The 22,659-nt window shown below is 37.6% G+C and overlaps 1 protein-coding gene across 9 annotated transcripts in view; it reads right to left on the bottom strand.

The window, feature by feature from the left end:
- The window catches only part of LOC149816775 (uncharacterized), a 65,986-nt gene extending 43,841 nt beyond the window's left edge, over window positions 1-22,145 (bottom strand). For 8 of the 9 annotated variants that reach the window (XR_016427586.1, XR_016427587.1, XM_089986836.1 and 5 more), the window contains exons 1-6: window positions 21,872-22,145; window positions 12,035-12,201; window positions 11,824-11,888; window positions 11,645-11,685; window positions 11,233-11,321; window positions 11,018-11,131 (exon numbers count right to left, since the gene is read on the bottom strand). Coding sequence is in view for 7 of the 9 variants with exons in the window: in XM_089986836.1 (XP_089842962.1) it covers window positions 11,018-11,131; window positions 11,233-11,321; window positions 11,645-11,685; window positions 11,824-11,888; window positions 12,035-12,201; window positions 21,872-22,001 (606 nt within the window). In the remaining 2 variants the exon portion in view is untranslated. Of the gene's footprint in view, window positions 1-11,017; window positions 11,132-11,232; window positions 11,322-11,644; window positions 11,686-11,823; window positions 11,889-12,034; window positions 12,212-21,871 lie in introns of all 9 variants that reach the window. The other variant, XM_089986841.1, reaches the window with a different exon arrangement.
- Between the last annotated feature and the right edge of the window lie 514 nt (window positions 22,146-22,659).

Below are 22,659 nucleotides of genomic sequence, written 5' to 3'. Positions count from 1 at the left end.
TTGACAGTTGCGCTGCTTACTTGCTTTGAACTGCTTACCAGCTTGCACTGCTTACCTGCTTGCACTACTTACGTGTTTACACTAATTACGCGTTTGCACTACTTACTCGCTTGCACTACTTACTCGCTTGCACCACTTACCTGTTTGCACTGCTTACCTGTTTAAATGCATATCTACTTTAAATTGCTTAGCATACTGAATTAAATGTACTTAATTCAGTTTCTTATAGTCTCTCTTGTGCACCTACTAGTTTTTCGCGAAACTAACTCATTCTATGGGTACAGGTGATGATTAGATACACCACGAACGATGGCGCGATAGCAAGATGGCTTCAAGACTTCTTCATGCTCTAGACGTTTTGGGTTTGTAACGGATTTTCCTTGGGATATCCGAATTTTGTGAGTTTTGGTTCTTTTAGCTAACATGCCCAAAGTTGTCAGCTTGCCTTCTGAATTAACAAAGAATAGTCTTTCGCTGATTTTATGAACAAACTCTGGAGGAAAGAGATTTTTTCTAGTCTCTTGCCTGTTTTCTGAAAGGTTCGCAAGTTTAAAATTTTGGGGCATTACAGGATCCATCTACTAGTCCCCACAACTCATTTTCCCAAATAAGATGTTTCATAATAAAAGCCCATGTTACATAATTGAAATCACTGAGTTTTATGGGTTTAATGGTGACATTATCATTGTCATCCATTTTTACAAGGGCTAAGAGAGGAGGAAAGAAAGAGAAAGATAAAGTGAGAAGAGGAGAAAAAAGGAGAGGCAATGAACACAAGGACTCCAACAATGATTTACACTATCACTTGAACACTTGCAAGATCACCAACACTTTGAAGAAGGGTCTTCAAATGAGCTTTAATACTTCCAAGCTCTGATACCATATAAAGATTTAAGGAGACTTCAATCACGAACCAAAAGTCCACCAATCTTCAACTTGAGTAGATAACAAAAGTGGTCTCTAAGGAACACACTTTAAACACCCACGAAGGGAACCACAAAGAGTTCTAAAAAAACACTCACAAACCCCACAAATGGGATATACAAATGAAAACATAATACATATATATATTTTATTCAACAGAGAGATTGTACAAAAGCATACATTATAAGGAGGGGAAGACCCTTATATACACACATAATGAAGGGGAGTTGGAGAGAAGAAGAAAAAAGAAAAATGAGGGCAGGCGCATTCCCAACAGCTAGATTTCAAACTGTTCGGGGAGCTCAACGGCTAGAAATCTAGTCGTTGGAGGCTGGGAAGGCTTAGTCAAACTTAGTTTGATTAAGTCTAAATCTATCCCAAAAAATAACTAAATATAAAAATAAAATATGTACATATATATGTATATATATATATATTACATAATTGTACATGTACAATTTTAACACTCATTAGGAGTCATATAAAAAGAAGCACTAGAATCAAGAATTCAAAAAGTCTTACCGGGGTCAATGCATGTGGATACGGTTGTGCCCGAGTGGGAAGAAGCTTGATTCTTGAACATTGGTTGTAGTGCCTCTATGAGTTGTGTCAAAGACAATGAGCTGATGCTTTTGGAGTCATCTACACAATTTCTTTCAAGAGATGTCTCACCAAAACCACCTTATTATCATCTCTTTGATCTTCTTTCCGTTTATGGCAAAAGAGTTTGATATGAATCAGCTCATAGCAATAATAGCAAATTAATTTGTCACTCTTCTTGTATTCATGGTTGCTTCTTTTGCTCCTTTTATCATTTTGGCTCCTCCCATAGTCATTGGAATTTCTTTCATTCTCATTACTTCTTTCAAAGTGAAGGAGCTTATAAGCCCTTGTGTAATTTCGAGTCCTGACATAGCAAGCATGGATTCTTTCTCTTTACAAGAAGAGGGTTTTTTCAACCTATTTTCCTCCATAGTTAATTCTTCAAGTGTTTCAACTATGATAGGTACACCTTTATGAAGAAGACTCGATTTGGTCCCTTCAAATTCGGGTCTAAGCTCATTAACAAATTGGTATAAATGCTCTGTTCTAATTTGTTTTTCACAGAGTTCTAAATCTTAAAGGCAATGTCACTTTGGCTTCAAAAAGGTCAATTCATCCTAAAGAAGAGAGAGGGCATTATAATATTCCCTAATGCTCAGGACTCCTTGGGTCATAGTTCTCACCTTATTTTTACCATGTAACGAAACAAGAGCAAATGAGTGTCTCTTATGAGCTTACAAGAACATAACCAAATCACAAAGGACCACTAATGGGTCAATGCACATCACCCATAGGGGTCAAGAGAATGAAAAATAAATGCTCCTTGTATTACAAATGCTTGAAAAAACATAGAAAATATACATGGGGAGAACCCCTATTTATAACAAGAGAGGGAGATTGGGGGCAGCCCAACTAGCTCTTGGGCTATTGTGACCGTTGCGAGCAGCTCCAACAGCTAGTCGGAACTGTCCCTATCATGCTCAATCACATGTGAGCAAAAAGAAAAATATAAAAGGCACAGCCAGCCCCTAATGGGCTGACCATTTATTATAAAGTGAAATGACTGAAATACACTTGATGGGTATTTCGGTTTACATACATTAGAATATATGTATATTAATATGAATACATATGTAGATACACAATATTAACAGCCTTGTCCCACTAGACCCTTATCCAGATGACTTGAGCTGATTTACTTCCATTAGTGGGATGTATTTGACAAACACTTATGCATGCTTGCAAAAGATGACATTTTGATGTGCTCCTACCTTCTCATTTATTTTGACAAAGCTTTAACTAAGGATTCAACAAACAAAAAACACTCACATACTTGGAGCTGCCAGCAATAGAATTTGAGGGATTAAGATGTGTGTTTTTGTGTGTATGAGTGGGTGCGTTTAAAGGTGCAATAATGGCAAACATCAATAGGTGAAATGGGTCTTAGCAGATAAGTAGGTCACCCAAAGGCTATACATGGGTGCAGGTTGAAACACGTTATGTAACGACCCCAACTCATACCCCTTAAAAAAAGTGGATTTTTTTTAAACCATTGCGAAAATCTTCTCAGAGACCCAAGCCTTTACGGTTCCACTCCCAATTGGATAAAACAACCAACCACAATAGAGCTTACACTTATCATCCATATTAAACCAAACTTTTATTGAATAATAAGTGATAAGTCTTGAGACAATTGTATAAATGAAATTCAGAGTGCATAAACACTTAAAAGAAAAGTAAAGAAGACTGAGCCAAGTTGTCCCTCTATGAACTGTCTAGCAAAAACGTGACACCCGTAGCTCTCCCATAAGCTAGTCGCTTCATTGATCTCCTGCGGTTGCGAAAAACTATAGAAAGAGAGTGTCAGAAATCTAAGAAATTATGTGTACGAATCCCTCTAATGAAAATAAATGAGCATAAAGAATACTAATAAGATTTCATGCAATAACTTAGAGGCATGCAATTATGACAAATTCATATTCAATTAAGCATTCATACAATAAGAAACAATTATTAAGCATGAGAAAACATTTAATAAATAACAGGGGTCATAAATTTAGCAACACAATCATTTAGCATGCCTTAGAGAACAGTATTATGCATTCACCAATCCAAGTATAGCGTGAATAAATATCAATGAAAATAAGGTAATATTTACTATAAAAAACAGAAGCAATTGGGGCAGGACCCCAAACATCATAACATATGACCTCAAAGGGCCTTGAAGCTCTCTTATTAATTGAATTGAAGGGCAAAACACGACTCTTACATAAATGACAACTAGGACACTTTATATCACTGGCTTCTGAACTCAAATTGGACTTAGGAATGAAATTATTCGAGACAAGTTTTTCAATAAAATGACGACCACAATGACCCAAGCGACTATGCCAAAGAGTTGGCTTATTACATTTAAAAATGGCAAACACATATTCAGAAGAAACAAAGGATGGATGCTGATGAAACTTCAAGGATGAACTGAGAAGGAGGGATCTTCTTGAAAGATGTACATATTGCCTCATCTTTTTTCCTCAGCGAATGTCTCCCTCGTGCGAAGATCCTTGACATAAACAGAAGAGAGAGTAAATTAAACTGAGGCATTAACATCATCAACAAGTTTTGAGACAAACAATGTTCTTCTGAATATTAGGAGCATGAATAACATTTGAAAGATTAAGAGAAGACTTGGACATGGGTATAATGGCATGTCTAATATGTGAGATGGAGTGATGAAAACCATCTCCTGTGACTATGTTATTCTTACCAACATAAGGAGTAAGATTCAAGAGTTTACCCGCATCACCCGAGACGTGGGTCGCTACTCCGGAATCGATGTACCGAATGCCTTTATCATTTTGTTTCATATTCAAGCCTGCCAAGGCTGCTAATAGCAACTCGTTTACTTTTTCATCCCTCCTAGCCTCTGTTTGTGGGGTTTTCCCCTTATTTTGAGGGTTGAACCAACAATTTGCTTTAATATGCCCTTTCTTATTGCATAGGAAGCAAGTAGGAATGGGCTTTTGTCCCTGTATATTGGGCATTGGAAGTAGACCACGACCCCCTAAGGCATTTCTCCCTTGTCCTCCCCTTCCTTTAAAGGAATTTCCTCCTCTACCTCTACCATAAGTCAGCCTCGTGGCCAGCACATCTTGAGTTCCTGAATGCACATGGGTGTCCTCAGAAAACCCTTTCAGGGTCATTTCATAGTGAAGTAGCTTTGCACGAAGATCTTCAAATTTTGGAAGCTCTGGGAGACACAATAAAGACGTCGTCAGAACATGATAGTCTGGCCCCAATCCACTCAAGGTCTGTTGCACCTTGTCTTTATCACTGACGAGACATCCCACAATAGCCAGTTGATCTGTGATGCCTTTCATTTTATTCAGGCACTCCATAATAGACATCGAATCTTTCTTTAATATTTGAAATTCTCGTTTGAGAAACACAATTCTCGCTTTAGAGATCTGGGAATATGTCTGAACTAGCTTGTCTCATAGCTCTTTGGCTGAACAATCATCAGGAATGGCTACAAGAACTTCCTGTGAGAGTGTTGAGGTGATGTATGCCACTAATGCTTGATCTCTTTTCACCCAAGCAACATAATCTGGATTTTTAAGAAGAACGATAGATTACGCCCCTTTATCGTCCGTCTTTTCCTACGAAGGGAACTCTGGAGGGGGTGAGACTGATCCATTCAGATGACCAGAAAGATCCTGGCTCCTTATAAAAGGAACAATATGCCTTTTCCAAGTCAAGAAGTTGAAATTATTCAGCTTTGTAGAGACCAATTGGCTAAGAAAATTAGAGGAAAGGCTTGACTGCGGGAAAGATGAGTCCATTTGAAAAGATTATGGAAAAGGAAAGAAGAAAGAGAAAAGCCTGGACCGGACAAAGAAATCAGTCACTCGAATATTTTGTCCTTTTTTTATGACAGATATATTATATTCGGGTATGATTAGAAAAAAACTGATCAAAAACTGAATATCAAAATTGAATCAGTGCCAGATTCAGTGAAAACGTGAAACAGGGTTATGAATGCTTCAAGATAAAGGTATTGCAAACTGAAACGGCACAATATTGATTTTAGAGAGTAGAATATTCAGACTGAAACAACACAATAATGAATATCAACATAGAATTGGTTCCAGATTAAGTAAAATCGTGAAACAGGAATATGAATATTTCAAAAAAAAAGATTATGCAGACGAAAATACCACAAGCATTAATTTCAGCAAGTAAAGTGTCCAGATCGAGTGAAGGAAACTGATCTGCGTCTCTTCACGTCAAGAGATCCAAACGAAAATCCTTTTTTTGTTAAGAAAAAAATTCTAGATAGACGGCAGCCCTTTTTTTTGTAGTTATGGAATCGATTAACTGATTCTGAGAGAATCAGATCTAAAAAAAAGAGGAGGAGGAGACGCTAACGAAAGAGAAGGAGGAGACGTTGATGTCTAATCAAATGGGAAGAAGAGAAAAGAAGAAAGGAGATGTTAACATCCTTACCATAACTGAAAATAGAAAGAAAGGAGGAAGAAGACGCACGCAGAAATCGAGGCTGAAGTGTCGATATTTCTTGACTTAAAAAAAAAACTCAGATCATCTCCTTGGACATTCTTTCTGGAAAGCAATCTCAGGCCCAGCTTTAACACCGCTCTGATACCATGCTAAAATGAAGATCTCCACGTTCAGCTATGCAGGAAAGAAGGAACGAGATATTGAGAGAAGAGGCTGCAGGGAAAACATGTTAAAAAAGAACTCAACGTGTTTTCATTGTATTAGGTTTTGAGTATATAACTAATACATAATTTTAGGGTACAAAAATACCCTATAACAACAGGCTTAATTACAACACTTTTAACGTTTGGATCTTGATCCGATCCAGTACAAAAGTCGGGTCGGGTCCTGCACAAACCCGACTTGGGTCCAAGACCCAATAACGACTTTTTTTCAGTAATAAGATAACTTTAGTAGTAGCCAATGAATGTTTTAACCAGATAACTTTAATATTAGTTAGAGCCCTATACCCTGCCTTAGCGGAAGAGAAAGATAGAGATTCTTGCTTCTTACACCACCATGAAACTAAAGAATCTTTCAGAGAAACAGAAAAAAATAGTAATGGATACTCAATCAGTGATGTCTTCCACTCAATCTACATTTGACTAATGCTAACAAATTTTCTATACTACCCTTTTGTGTAAGAAACGTAAGAGCAGAAAACTTGGAAAGTTTACATTCCTTATAAGAGAATTTATCAGGTATAAAACTTAATGGATATATATTAACAAAGAGATAGCAAATCCTAATAGACAACACCATAATATAAGACCAGAATGATATACAAAAGCAACCCTATACACATATTAGATAGGATGATGCCACATATCAGAGATCTCAGTAATATGGTTAGACCTAATTTCCGTTCTAAACTTCTGATCCTGCATAAAAACAGTGATAACATATCATACAGTAATTTGCAAAATGGAAGAAAAAATCATGGCCAACTGAAAAACATGTTGATTTTTCCTCAAAAAAAAAACATGGAGAATTCCATAACAAAATATTTTCTCAGACGAAAGATAACCAATGTTATGGAGATGTACAATTGTACCATCAACTGTATGAACAAACTGGTATTGTGAAACAAATATGCAATTAGATAAAACAATATCTTCCAGAGTCAAAATGAAAAGAATCCCTGGAGTCAAGAAGCCACAAAATTGTGCTTGACACAGATAATCTACAAATAGCAGTAGGTAGAGCTACTCTGGATTCTGCAATATTTTCTTTATTAATCATCAAGGATTCTAGAGATCATTTCATTTAAGAGTGTGTTCTCCTACTCCGCCAAATACTTATACACCCCCATGAGCTTGCAATTATAGTCCACATACGTGGTGGTTTCTTCACTACATCTCATAGCTATTGGATACCTAGTGATATGAGAGGGCTTCTAATTATTAGCCAAAGGGTTACACTAATCTCAAGAGGATTTCTCAAATACGGTGAACAATTATGCTATTTCCCCACATTTTTCAAAGAAGATGTTCACAATCCAGCTTCACCCGCTCTAATAGATCAGTGTCATGATACACAAGTAGAGCACCTACTACAGTGTTGAAAAGGTGCTTGCTTAGAAGCCTGAGCTGCAAACCTCGAGGCAAGGTGCCCTTGCTCAGCCTCGTCTCTCTTAAAGAGGTGCCAATCCTAAGAAGTGCAAGCCACTTGGCAAGACGTGTGTTGCCTGAAGCTGCATGCCCCACCAAGAGGCATACTCTCTTAACAAAGTTCCAAATGAAGATCAGGCGAATGTCGTGATAGGGAGATGATTTTACGATGCGTGAATTCCTTTTGTTGCGACAAATTTATTTCATTTTTAGGTTATAGCAGATGTCATAACCAGTATAATGCAAGATAGCAGATGGTTTTCTTGTTTGAGAAAAAAACTTCTAGATTTTAATGTAAAGGAAGTGAGGTTTATGATGAGATGAAGAAATCATGGAAGGAAAGTGGGTGTAGCATATGGCAGATTGATGGAATGATAGAAAGACAAGGATGTTGATAAATTTTCTTGTCTATTAAGGGAACTATGTTTTTAAAGTCAATTAATTTGTCCGATACGCTCAAGATAGCATATGTTTTTCTTGTTTGAAGATGTTATGCATGTGGTTGAGCCTGAAAAGGTGGCCCAATTTATAACTTATAATTCAACAAATTATAGGATAGTAGGTAAAGAGTTGACAGAACATTATGGGACTTTCTTTTGGACCCCATAAACCTCATACTTGAGGACATTGGCAGCATCAATAACATAAAAGAAACAACCGAATTCTACCAAGAAAATATAAAATTTATTTATAATCATGCATGGGTTTTGAGTCTAATGAGGAAGCATACTAACGGCTTTGAGTTGATTCATTGGGCACTTACTAGATTTTCTACAAAAGCAAAGTCTCACAAAGAATAGAATTACACTAAAAAATGTTTTAATCAAATGAGTGGAATGCATATTTAAATGCAAAAAAAAAAGCCAAAAGAAGTCGAGAATATTGTATTTAGAAGTGATTTCTGGGACTCCTGCATGATGTTGAAAATCACCATACTTTTGGTAAAAATGCTTAGATTGGTAGACAGTGAAGATAGTCCAACTATAAGTTATCTCTATGAGGCCATGAATAGGGCAAAAGAGACCAGATAATTTGAATGAGAAAAAGAAGCTTTACAAGCCTATATAGAGCATCACAAATCATAGGTAGACTGCACGGCTTTATCAACTTCTCCATATCATAGCATACTATTCAAATCTTGGGTTGAGATACTCTTCCACCCTCCAATCAAGATAGACAGAGCGGTGAACAAGGGACTTTTAGATTGCATCCAGAGGTTGGTCCTTAATCGTCGTGTCCAGAGTGAGGTTCATAGAGAAATGAAGATTTATGATACATTGTATGACATGGGGAGACCTGCAACCTATGTGACATAGGTGAGGGTGCGGATGCGGATGCAGATGTGGCGATGCGGCGCTTTAAAAAAACTTGGGTGTGGGGGTGCGGATAGGGTATATATATATAATTTTTAACAGTTTTAAGTTAGCATTAATGAAATAAAAACAATTATCAGTTGGCTTGGGTTTGGTTCTACCGAACCCAGGCTAGAGTTTGGTTCTGCTGAACACAGGCTTGGGTTCAGCAAAACTGAACCTAGGAGTAAAACCCATCAAGCTTGGATTCGGTCCTTGTTCCAACGAAGGGAGGAGGAGAAGGAACAAGAAGAACAAGAGGAGCAGAAGGAACAAGAAGGAAGAAGAAAGAAGGAGAGAGAGAGACGTACCTAAGCCACCTTCATCGTCGTCGTCGCCGCCGTAGAAAGAGGAGGAGAGTCACAAAAGAGGCCCTTTGTCGTCGTCGGAAGAGGAGGAGAGGAGTCAAGGAGTGGGGGGGAAGAGTCGATGAGGGGTCGGGGGTATGGCGTGATTGTGCCTTACCCCCCCCCCCCAAGCCAATTAAAAAAATAGACCAAAATAGACTCGATCAAAGTTGATCGAATCTATTTTGGTCAAATATAAACATGGATGCAGGTTGACTGCACCCAAGGGTATTTAACTGCACCGAATGCATCACCCACACCTGCACCCGCGTCGCGCGAATGCAGCGACCCTTTTAAAGAGTTTGTGTGACATAGCCTATAACATTGAAGTATTATTCAACAATCCATCCAGGTACTTTAATTTGTTTTGTCTATTTCAATTTTCATTTTGTTATTTACTTATGATAGTGTGTATCTATTGTTTTTTTTTTCTCAGCATTTTTAGACATGTGGTAGACTAAGTTTGAAAGTGATTGCCCAAACTTTTTAGTATTTTTTCCATTTGCATCCTTAGTCAAACATGTAGCACAAGTGAATGCGAAAGAAATTAGAGTGTCTTTGAGCAAATCCATACAAAAAAAAAGAACGGGTTAGAGCATAAAAGGCTTAATGACCTCGTCTACGTTCATTACAACTTACAACTAAGACAGAGGTATATAAAGTTTATTTATCATTTTGATATGTATGATTAAAAAATTTAGTTAATATGATACCAAACCTACAACTTTGGTTGTGTCTCATCTCTTTAGGCAACTGAAAAAATTATCATCAAGGAAGCATAAGTAGCAATTTGATCCCATCAATCTAGAAAATTTTGATGAGCTTAAATGAATGTGTTCAAGAAAACCTCATTATATTGAACGAATATGATGTATCACCGTGGAAGGAGCACACGAGGTAGATGATGAGGAGTCTACACATATTGGGGAGAATGTGATTGTGGAGGAGGAGAAGAAGAAGATAATGATGATGATGATTAAAATCATCTACTATGTTTTTGTTTATATTTTGAAAAAAGCTTGGTTATGTAAAACTTAAGTATTGACAAATACTTTGCTATTTTGTTTTTGTTCATGTATTATGAAACTGTGAGTCATGTAGCATGTTAGCTTAATTGCATAATATTTCATAATTTGCAATTTTCTTTTCTTGTGAGATATGGGTTGCATTCATAGCATATTATCTTTGAATCTTTATTATTTGATGTTCGATGTCTTATGCAACTCATAAATGTTTGCTATGTGATATTATGGTTGTATCTTATGCAACTTATCATGGTTTCTTTTGTTATGATTTTTTCTGAATTTTTTGGAGTTTTTATTAAAAAATATGATTTTTTACAATATTATACGATACTTATCTTATTTTGGGCCTGGCTAACACAGGTTATGACATGCTTATTACGACCTTGATTTTAATTATATTGCAGACCCTCCAACAATGACACAACATAAACACTCTTAACGAAGAGCAAGAAGAGAATAACAAAAGAAGGGCAAAATGACAAATGCCGTTATTGCATAACAAAAGAATAAAAGAATTATATATAATACAACTGGTGGAAAAAGGGACAAAATAATACAGCTTAAATCATTTAACAAAAAAGGAAAAAAAAAGAGAAAAAAACATACTGAAATAATAGCTGAGAAGTAAAACAAAAATAAAAGTGTAATTCATGCAAACCAACCTGCCATAACCCAAGAAGGACACCAGTTGAGGTCAACACCACTCTATCCAGAACAATTTTCAATGGACAGAGACGGACTGAAACATCCTTAACTGCTGCTACTTCAGCCTCAATCTTGCAAAAACACAAACTTTTTAATGGATATCACAATTATAAGTGCATTAATGTTTGGATGTTCACACATGGATGCTCCACTGTAACACTAATTAATATACCTCACTAGCAGTTGCTGGAACTGGCTGAAGATGATGCGAGGCATGAAACATGCTAAAATGGTAGAGACTTGCATTTTGAAACCAAATTTCTAGTGAAAGAAAAAGAAAATGTCAAAACACAGATTTAAACACCAAAATATTAAGCAAAATTTATCTTTAATATGCATATAAGATATAAAAGAAGGCAAGGAAAAAAAGGAATTGAATGAGGCCTGACATCTCAGATAAAACATGAGAACTGTGAAAAAATGTGAAGACATTCATATTAATTAAATAACTAAAAACTAAACACCATACAAGACACAGTTCAATAGAACTTGCACACAAATTGCAGAACATATAATCTCTCTTGCAATTAAACCAAGACTAACAGTTGAAGTCATAAGATTTACAAAGGAGGCACAACCCTCACCTTTATCAAAATAGGGAAGAAAGATATTCTTTACAGCCTTCCTGCAATAGCAAACAATAAAGAGAATAAAAAGGACATCACTTCCCAATTTCAAATTTCATTGAGAATTCATTTTTAAACAAGAGTTAATTTGCCTAAAATAGTTGTACACATGTGAAACGAAAAATGATAGAACTTACGATATGTGCTCCGAAAATTCAGGGTTTAAATACAGCACATTAGCACGAACAGTTGGATCTGCAACCTGCAAAATAAAAGCAGTTCACAAACACATCTTGTAGTGCTCCAAATCTGAGGAAACCCCAAATTGGTTTGAACTCCCAGTAACAGTATCACAAAACCAATAGCTCCATATGAGAAAAATGGCAAATGCATAAAAGAAAGTTGTGCCTTTAGTATGGGTGTGACAGATCCATCTTTTAATGAAAAAATATCTGAAAGAGACAATGACTGAGAAGTAGCTCCAGCTTCAAGAAAACGAGGTCCATGCTCATCCAAATCCATAGCCATCCTATCATACAAGTCCAACCTTTTCATTGCATTTGAATTCTCAGATCCTGGTCATCACTTCCAAAATCAATAAAATATTTTGCAGGCATCAATTTCCTGACTGTAGGAGAAATTTATTAACTAAAATTATCCTAAATCAGAAAACATACCAAACTAAAAAATGAAGCATCTAAGATGCAAATTTATCAAGCTGTCATATTGTACAGCAAGATATTTCAAAATGTGTAGATCAAAAAATGAAGCAGTTAACATGTATTTGACACTTCCACATAGAACAAAAATAATACCTTATAACTACATATGTGTAGATAGGCTATGTATGTGTATAAACAACGAAATTATTAACAGAATTCAAGCATAAAATTGACAACTAAAGACTTTCATAGCATATAATAGGGAGTTATATTCATATTATTACATGAATATAAAATGATAAATGACTATTGTCTAACAAATTATTAACAAACCTGAAATACAATCTTAATAGCCACAAATTCAGAACTCATGATAACATAGAAAAATGCACAGATATTTATGATTCTACATAAAATAAAACCTGGTATCTGATTTCTAGAATCTAGACATCTTAAAACAAATTTATTTTATCAAAATCTTCTTAAGGATATTTCTATCATCTCATTGTTGTTTATGTTCACCACTTCTTCTAGAAAAGAACTCTCTCCGGCTGCCATGTTTGAGAACTTTCCCTAATTTCTAGTGGAAGTGGTGGTAATGGATGTAATCCAAGGTTGCCAAACTAGGAAGCGCAAGCGGGAAATGATACGGGAAGCGGAAGCAAGAAAGTAGGCATTTTAAAATTTATAGGAAGCGGGAAGCGAAGTATCAATTTGAAAGCGAAATAGGAATAAAAAATGAAACAATATGGTAACTGAATAGGAATCAAACAAGAAGCAAATAAAAACTAAAATAAAATTGGTTATTCTTATACTTCATGATTTTTCATAAAAGAGTTATTTTTTTGTTAAAATCTAACAATGATGGTTACCAATTTAGAGAAAGTACATGGGAAGTGAGTGGAAGCATGAGAGAAAATACATGAAAAACATGAAAAAAAAACATGAGAAAAGCATATAGAAAGCATAGACCATGCATGTGGGAAGTATAGACGAAGCATGGGGGAATCGAGATTCCCATGAAGTTTTGGAAGCGAGAAGTATCACGCTTCTAAAGCGAGTTTCTAGGAAGCATGCTTCCCACCTAGCTACGAAGCTTCCGGTAACTCTGATGTAATCTTCTAATGGTGGCAATAATGGGGATGCACATCTTCTCATGGTGATCGGCCTTTATTTTCCTCCATAAAATCTGGTGATGACCACACCATCATTTTCATCTATCATATCTCATTTAAAATTCTAGAACATAAATTTGGCCCTACAAACTCACATATGCATGATAACATCTAAATCTATATATTTTCATTAATTATAGCAAAATAGACAAGCCATTCTATCATATTGATGCCAACAAAACTACATCAGATTTTTCTTTTGGTCCTCTCTGCCATTAGCAGATGTATAAAAATAGTTTTCCTAAGCACGAACCATGCTTCGTGACATAAACTTAAAAGTTTCATAGTCAAATTACGAGGAAAAAAATTAAAATTGGAGATCTTAAAACCCTAAAAAATTAATGTTTCATTGGTTCAGGTGTGAAAATATGGTTGAAACATGATGACATAACCCAGGAGTTTGATCACAATTTGCTCCAGGAAATTAACCAAGAATTCCAGCCAATTGATCTCCACAAGTCCGGCCAAGAATCTAGCCAACAATAAGTTCGATCAGCTAGCCGATTAGGCTCCCCATTGGGATCAAATATTGATTCAGTTTTGAGAAAATGATTGGGCTTGATGAACCTAGAAGATACAGGGGAAAACAAGGGAAATTCTGTCCAGAATTTACCATAGTTTTGCTTAAGAAAATATGCTAGAAGATGGGACTAAAGATCAACCAAAACTGGCGAAGATTTGGCAAGAGTGAGATGGTGATGGGCTAGGTTATATGAACGTCCGGCTAGGATCCACTAGTGCAAATCCAACCCAGACAGACTTGGTCTGACAGAATAGTATGCAAGCTGGGTGATTTCCGTGAGATCTTGGCTGGATTCCAGTCAATTATCAGACCAGTAGCCCTTCATAGTGTTTGGCTAAGAGTGAATGCAAGAAGTTGGGTTCTTGATTCAAGAAATTTCCGGTTCTTCAAGGGAGAAGATATACCTTAATTTTCTTAGTATTCACTTGATGATCAATTATAATTCCTCATTCTTATTTAATACCCCATCATATAGACTACTGGACCTAGAACTCAAGGTTCATGACCTATTCTACTTGATCCAAAGACTCCATACACAGACCTATTTGACTCGTGCTTGGATCGGTTTAACCACCCAACTCTGGAACATAACATATGAACCTATTATGGCTACTCAATATTGGACTTCTTGAAATGTGTAAATCCTAACCCTTCAAAACAAAAAAGTGAGCCGCTCACAATATTTAAGTTCTATGAATGAATTCAGACATGTTAGGATCCTTGTGGTTTAAGGACTTAACTTCACGCACCTTAATCAATCACCCTAGGGCCTTTTGGTGTATTGGTTAGGCACCTAAAAGATGGTATCATAGCCTATTGCAATGGCATTTAGGCTCACAGCCCTAGAAGTGAAATGGCTCTCGAGAAATACCAAGCACAATGCGACGATCGACTACGAGGCTTCGAGGAAGAATTGGCAAAACCTTAATACGCAGATGGGAACCATCCAATCTCATAACACACACCTCGAGGATCGACTCACGGAGCTCGAGCGCGAGCAGCAAGACATTAAGACAGCATTCAAAGGGCGCATGGATGCCACCGCTGTGCAACTCAAGGAATTCGCAGCCGATCCAAGAATCTACAAGACACCCTTGGCCTGCCCTAGAAAGGGTAATACAAAGAGAGAATGGGGCCTCAGCAGGGGAACCTCAAATCCCATGCTCCAGCCACGTCAGCCCTGGAAATCCTGAGGGAGCATTGGGGGTTCAGTCCGACCCAATGGTTGGCCGTTGTCTGGCTAAGATGGAATTCTGGAAGTTCGCCAGAGAGGGCCCCCTAAGTTGGGTTTACCGAATAGAACAATACTTCTCTTGCCAAGGGATACTTGAGGACTAAAAGGTTGTGCACATGGTGGTGTACTTCGAAGGTGAAGCAATTCAATAGTTCGAGCGGTTTGAAGGGCAACATGAGAGGCCAAAGTGAGAGCATTTCGTAAAGCTCCTCATAACTAGGTTAGGACCCTCCACCTATGCGAACTATCATGTTGAACTTTCAAAAAATCACCAAAGAGGATCGGTGGTTGAATATCAGGCAGAATTTAAAAGTATTAATATTATGGTGAATTAGTGATGAGATGGTAAGTCGACACCCTCATTAGAGCCTTTGTCGCCAGATTAAAAGAGGAACTTAAGAACGAGCTGCAGGCTGCTAGGCCATGCACTTTGATGGAATTGGAATGCTATGAACTTGCTCGAATGGCAGAGAAGTGTAAGAGGCTAAATTTGCTGAGCAGGGAACACTGCCCTCTACATGCCCCTCCTTAGTGACCCATGACGGACAACAAGGATATGGTGGCTATTAAACCAAAAACTGGAGGCAACACCCATGTCCACCAGGTGTTCGTTAAAAGAATCACACATGAACAGATGTGTGAGATAAGGCACCAAGGCTTATGTTACAATTGCGACAACAAATGGTCATCAACACACCACTGCAAATGACTCCACATGTACCTCATGGAGGAAAGTGATTAGAAAGGAGAGGTCAAAGGAGAAATTCAAGAGGAAGACGAGCAGACTGATCCACCAGCCATTTCATTCCACATGCTTGCAGGAGTAGTGGTGCCGCACATCATGTGAGTACAAGGACATCTCAATGGGGGGCCAATGTAGGTGTTGGTGAACACACGGTATACCCATAATTTTTGTGTAGAAAGGCAGCTAAACAAATTGATTGTGAGGTGCTTCCACAGCCTGAATTTGAAGTCATGGTGGGAGACAAAAGTGTTAAAATCAGAGTTATTGAAAGCTTCTTAGATAGGTGGGAAGCCTGCTTCCCGAAAACTCACTTCAGAAGAGCGATACTCGTCGCTTCTGAAACTTGATGGGAATCTCAATTCTCTCACACTTCTCCTATGCTTTCCACAAGCTTCATCTATTCTTCTTATATGTTTTCTCACTCTAATTTTCAGGTTTTTATGTGTTTTTTCTCACGCTTCTCACTCACTTTCATGTGCTTTCTCTAAATTAGTAGTCATCATTTTTAGATTTTGTTAAAAAATTAATTCTTACACTAAAAAATCATGAAATTTAAGAATAGTTAGCTTTATTTTAGTTTTTATTTGGGTTTCATTTCTATTCTCATTCAATTCTTATATTGCTTGCTCGAGAGAAGAGATGGTCTGTGGACAAAAATAGTAATCCAATTGACATTAAGAAGTCAAATATCGAACGTAAAATGCTATGTCGAGCTATGTCTGACAGAAAATGAACTCCTAAAGGAACAAGTGCATGCTTCGGGTCAGATTGCAAGATTCGCAGGCTCACTAGTAAGATTGCAGAAGAGGCGGTTTCGCCTCAATCATTTGCTCGAGAGAAGAGAGGGTATGCGGACAAAAACAGTAATCCGACTGGCATTAAAAAGCCAAAGAACGAACCTCTTGATATTGAATATTTTCCTATTTCATCAATTAATGACCTATGCAACGTAGTTTGCCGAACCCTCTAATGTTGAGTTATGTACTGTAAATGTTTGTAACTTGTTCATTTTTAAATTAATAGAATGAATATATGTATAAGCAGGTTCATTTTCGAATGACTGGAACAAATATATGTATAAACAGGTTCATTTTTTAATTAATGGAATGAATATATATATATATATGACCATGTTTAGTATGAATGAATTGAATGGAGCTGTATCGCACTCTCTGACTAAAAGGTAGATTTGCACAATTTTTCAAATGATGTGGAATAGAATCAACAATGATAAATGACTCATTGCAACAAGCTAATGATGATAACCCAAAGGTCCTATTGGGGATGATCCCAAGTCCATAGAATGTGAGTTTTACAAAGAGGGCCAATATGCAAAGGGGCATAAAATTTTGAGCGAAGGCAACGGAAATGCAACAAGACTAACAATGAAGTTAGTGTTAAATATATATATATATATAATTCCAATGTATTGTCTGATAGGGGTATTTTGGTCTTTTCACTTGTACAATAAGTTGTTTATTAGAAACAACTTATGTTCGTTCTTTTTTTTTCTTTTTTTTCTTTATTTTAGGAAACCTTGGTGACCCCACCATTGGAGTCGTTGGGGTCCCCAATGGTCATAAATATGACCGTTGGGGGCTCCCCAACGCTTCCAAGAGTGGGGAGCCCCAAAGGCCTCCCTCTCTTTTTTCTTGTGTATATAAAGGGGTGTCCCCCCTTCATTTGTAAGTAGTTCTCTCTCTCATAATAATATTCATGTTTTTTGCCTTTTGGCATTATCCCTTTGTGGATTTATGTGTATGCACTTAAAGTGCTTATTTACTTTCTTTGTTTCTTGTCCATTGTTGGACTTATAAGTGTTTTACACTTAATATTTGTATTTCCGCCTACTTCATTACAGTTAGAATGATGGTTTATACTTTATACTCTTAGTGAAGTTGAGATAACATCAAGGGAGTTGACGGAGGTCGTGGTAAGCCCTTTATTTCTATTTCTTCCTCTTGTTAAAAGGCCTACTGTAATCCAATTTCTCTGTTGTCATACAAAACAGTTAGGTTAGAAAAGGAGGTGATTTCAGTGTGGAAAAGAAAACAAAGACTCCTTTTGAATAAGGTGAATGAGTTTGTTGATGTGAGGTGATGTATGGATTTTTTCAAGACTTGAAAGTGATCGCTTTGTAGGAAAGAGTCAAGGAGAGGGAAGAAGGGTTTGTGGTTGATGTCATTTCTGCACAAACTAAAGCAATTGCAAGCAATGTATCAGACTAGGGTGGTCTCATAAATGCATGTTTGGACAAGTGGCATTGACAAAGTTGAAACCCTTGCTCAGGCACAAGAAGTGCATTCTCAATTGAGGAAATGGATGACAACAAATGTTGGCCCTAAAAATGTCGCATCCACACGGATTGTTCTCGGAGAAGCAGCCAAGTGTGCTTGTTACATGATACACTAACAGGAATAGGTGGTGATGTTCGAACCAGGAAGCAGTCTAGAGGGTGCTTGCAACATGTTTGATAAAAGGTTTCAACAATGAAGGACAACAGAGAAGTATCAAGGATTGAACTTCTACCCTCTAGACTTGGAGGATTTGGTTTTTGATGATGGCTAAGATGTTTTATCAACTGATGATGAATTTGTTAACTTGAAAGACAATAAGCGAATAAGCGGAGAGGAAGAAGACATCTTCAAAAATCAGCTTGCAAACAGGTTACCACCTTAGTTATGGAGGTAATTCCTCACAACCTCAAGTTACAATGAGAGAGAAACTTCTTATGGACGCCTAGTGCCATAGTTGGTTTTCAAATTGGGCTTTGTGTTTACCTTGATGACCCCACAAAAGTAAATTGTTGATTTCTTCCTGCCAAACTATAAAGTAATATTGGTAGCCAAATGGATGTTGCAAAAAAGTATGCAAGTTCACCTAGTTTGACAAATTTGTTGATGGGGGCTAAAGTCCCTTAGCAAGCAATCATTGACTTACTCTTAGATATCATGCTTGAATGTTGTCAACCTTCAGAAGAAAGAAAAGGTGATGATTCTTCTAACAAGAGGTCAACATTTGTTAGTGAGCCACATGTCTTGTGGAGCCTAATGTAATAAATGGGGTGATATAGTCTACGCCAGAGTTACCGGAAGTGCCATACAATATGGGGAAGCGCACTTCCCCGAAGCGCATTTCAGAAGTGCGAAACGTGGTGCTTCCGAAATGTGTGGGGAAGCACCCCAAAAAATTGGAAAGTACACATCCCAATTTAGGGGAAGCTCGCTTTCCCTTATTTTTTTATTTGCAACTGGAGTGTTGTGCGATCGTAGAATGTCATTGCGGTTGAAGGGAAAGTTTTATAGGACGACTATTAGGCCCGCTTTACTATATGGTACAGAATGTTGGGCTGCCAAGAGACATCATATTCAAAAAATAAGTGTAGCTGAGATGCGTATGCTGAGATGGATGTGTGGAAATACAATAAAAGATAAGATTCGGAACGAGGAGATACGTAAGAAGGTAGGCGTTGCACCCATTGAAAATAAGATGAGAGAGAATCGTTTACGGTGGTTTGGACATATTCGGCGAAGGCCTAATGATGCTCCAGTTAGAAGGATGGAGAAATGGAAAAATATATTAGTTAAAAGAGGTCGGGGTAGGCCTAGGAAGACATGGATGGAGGTGATAGGAAAGGATATGAATGCTTTGAACCTCACCGAGGACATGGCATTGGATAGAAATGATTGGAGGAGAGGGATTCATGTGGAAGACCCAGAATGATTTTCTTTTTTGGTTCATATCGCCGACCCCAATTGTTTTGGGATGAAGGCGTAGTTGTTGTTGTTGTTGTTGTTGTTGTTTTGTGTTTTTTTATTTTTCTTACTTTTTCTCTTTTTTCTCTTTTTCGCTTCCTCCTCGCTTTTTATGTTGGTTCGCTTCCTAGGTCGCTTTTGGTTCGCTTCCGAGACGATTCTTGGTTCGCTTCTAAGTCGTTTTGCGCTTCCCACTTTCTAAAATTTTGAAAGTGCCTCGCTTCCCGCTCCTGTTTCCCTAACTGGCAACTCTAGTCTATACATTATCCTAATCGGCAATGTTAGGACTTTGGGTTAGATGATACTAAGAATGGACAAACTTTAATGAGCTTTAACATGAAAAGAATGGATTTATGGAACTACTCTTTGCCAATCTATCTCACCCACAAAAATATCTAGAAATGACATTTTGGACAATGATATATCAAACAAAAACACAATGACGAAGTGATCAAAGCAATCTGAGGAGCTTTTAGCATTGATTGTAAATTCACTAAGAACTTTATCATGAAGTTGGTGGAGTTTTATATGAAAGAATAAACCAGAAATTGTTGGGTGTCCTGAGAAGATGGAAAGAATGAGGAAGAACCATAGATTGATTTTACACTCTAAAGTTTTGAATCTTTTTATCAAGGTCACCGTCCATTTTCTAAAACATGTTTTGATGTTTATTTTGAAATTAAAAACAAAAAGTTCAAATCTTGGCAATCGTGATTTTTTGGTTTATGAAATTAAGATTCCAATACCTAAGACAATGCAGGAAGCACAATGGAAGTGTGAAAGGAAGCATGAAGAAGCCCGATGATCATCATATTTTTAAAGTAAGGTGCTCATCATTTCTGAAGCATGTTTCTACACAGGAGCGCCTCCCACAATTATATAGTGCCTCTAATCATTCTGATCATGCAACATATACACCCCAAAAATAAAAGCCTTGAACACTAGCATTGAGCAGTAGGAGAGAAGCACCTAGACCTAACAAGATTAAGTAAATATCCAAAATTGTGTTATTATCTTTCTATCCTCCATACATAACCAAGAACAAAAAGAATTCTTTAAGAGTATTGAGTGCAAGAAGCACATAATAATTTTTGCCAAAGTTTAGGATTGTTGATGAAATCAAATTAAGTAATCTAGATACAAAGTATGACAAGGTGTCTAAAACTTTCCTTTCAAGGCACATCCCCCAACCTAGAGTAGCTAGATTGGGAAGTCAAATCAATCATGGTTCATAAATAGGCTTTTTAGAATGAGATGAGCCACATAAAATAGGTTCATTGCTCCAGCCCAAAAGATGATTATTTGACCACATGATCCCTGAGTAGGTGATGGCCAAAAGGAATTACCGAATAAGTCGATAAGATTGATATGACAGCTAATAGATGGTCCAAGTGTCCAACATTCTCTTCTAGATGGATTAAGATTTGCTTTGAAAAATAGTTTGAACCCATCTGCTGGAGGTTGAAGAATCCCCATGGAAGCGCAATACTCGGGACCAGTTTGCCATTGTATTCCTGCAGTTATTTTTCATTCAAGCCATATAATTACTAATACCCATACGGTTGTTTTCCAAGAAGTTTAGCCCGCAAGGGTAGAGTGACCGAGTCTTCACCGACATTAACTACAAGAGTTTATAAACAGCTTAAAGCATAAATTAGGGTTTCAGTATGGTTTCTGTGAATCTTCCATCAAGAATTAGTATGCAAAAACATACAATCAGAACAAGAGTGACTAAATTCACCAATTCAAGCAATTGAGACCGAAAAAACAAACAAGAAGAAGCTGAAAATAGAGCCTTTCAACTAATGTGCATGACATTCTTCCAGAATTAACACCGAAGAAACAAATCTCAAATAGGAGCAGAGCACAACTACCCATTCAAGCAGTTCTAACAAAAAAGAATAAGAAATCCAAACAAAAATAGGATACGATTAGGGTTATCGCTAAATGCGTGCATATTTCATCAACAAACCGCACCAAAAACAACAAATTCAAATCAAATCGAAACACAGAAGCGTAATTCAATCGATTCAGACGATAATCCAAAACAAGAAGAGCAAACAGAATTAGGGGCTTAAGATCAGTGAGCAAGGACCCTTCATCGAGGATTCATCCGAAAAGAAACGATTTGGGGGATCAAAGAGAGTGTACCTCCACGGGTGGACAGGGATGAATTTTGGAGAGCGATTCTGAACATGACGAAGAAGAGGGCTGCAGAAGAGACCCACACGATGACGGCCGCTGCGTTTCCGTGGATCAGCGAAACCCTTGCCCTCACCATCGTCTCTCATAAAACCACTAATCAGGCCTTCTGCTTCGAGCTAGGGTTGTGAGCATTCGATCTGGAGGGGAGACGTGGAGGGATCGTTGAACCAGTTGCCCTCGTAACGGTCGCTTGTTCGGATCCAGTTCTGGATCTTGACCAGGAGATGTTTTCCTGCAGGACGTGAGGTTTTCGTATGACAAAACACTTCTCCAGGACCCTCGTGGGAAACCATTTTCCCATTGGAAATCGTGAGGCCAGTGTGGGGCCCTGCAAATGGACTCAGGCCCTCAGGGATTGGGGGTCAAGATCCGGTCATGTACCCGGTGAGTAATCGATTATCTGACTGGGCTAGTTTGGGGTGACTATGTAAGCCCAAACCCAATAAAATTTTAGCCTCCCTTGACCAAACTAATAAATAGGCTGGGTCTGGGTAGGAGGTGAAAATGTAGATCAATAAAACCCAGCCAGCTTATGCTATCAACAGTCGGGTTCAAAACGAGACCAACCTGACCCAACCGTAGTCTGATAAGACTTGAGTTGAACCTGAACTTGACAAGGGTGGAGTTGCGTTCAAGCTCGGCTCATTCTTATAGTGAGCTGAGTCAAGCCGTGCTTAACTTCATTACGAGCCCGAGTCAAATGAACCAAGGTTTGGTGTAGTGGGATGGGACAC

This window comes from Nuphar pumila, chromosome 14, assembly GCF_984573655.1.
Source record: "Nuphar pumila chromosome 14, dmNupPumi1.hap1.1, whole genome shotgun sequence".
Lineage (NCBI taxonomy): Eukaryota > Viridiplantae > Streptophyta > Magnoliopsida > Nymphaeales > Nymphaeaceae > Nuphar > Nuphar pumila.
The sequence above is the reverse complement of the archived record's forward strand: the minus strand, read 5'-3'. Positions and strand labels throughout refer to the sequence as shown.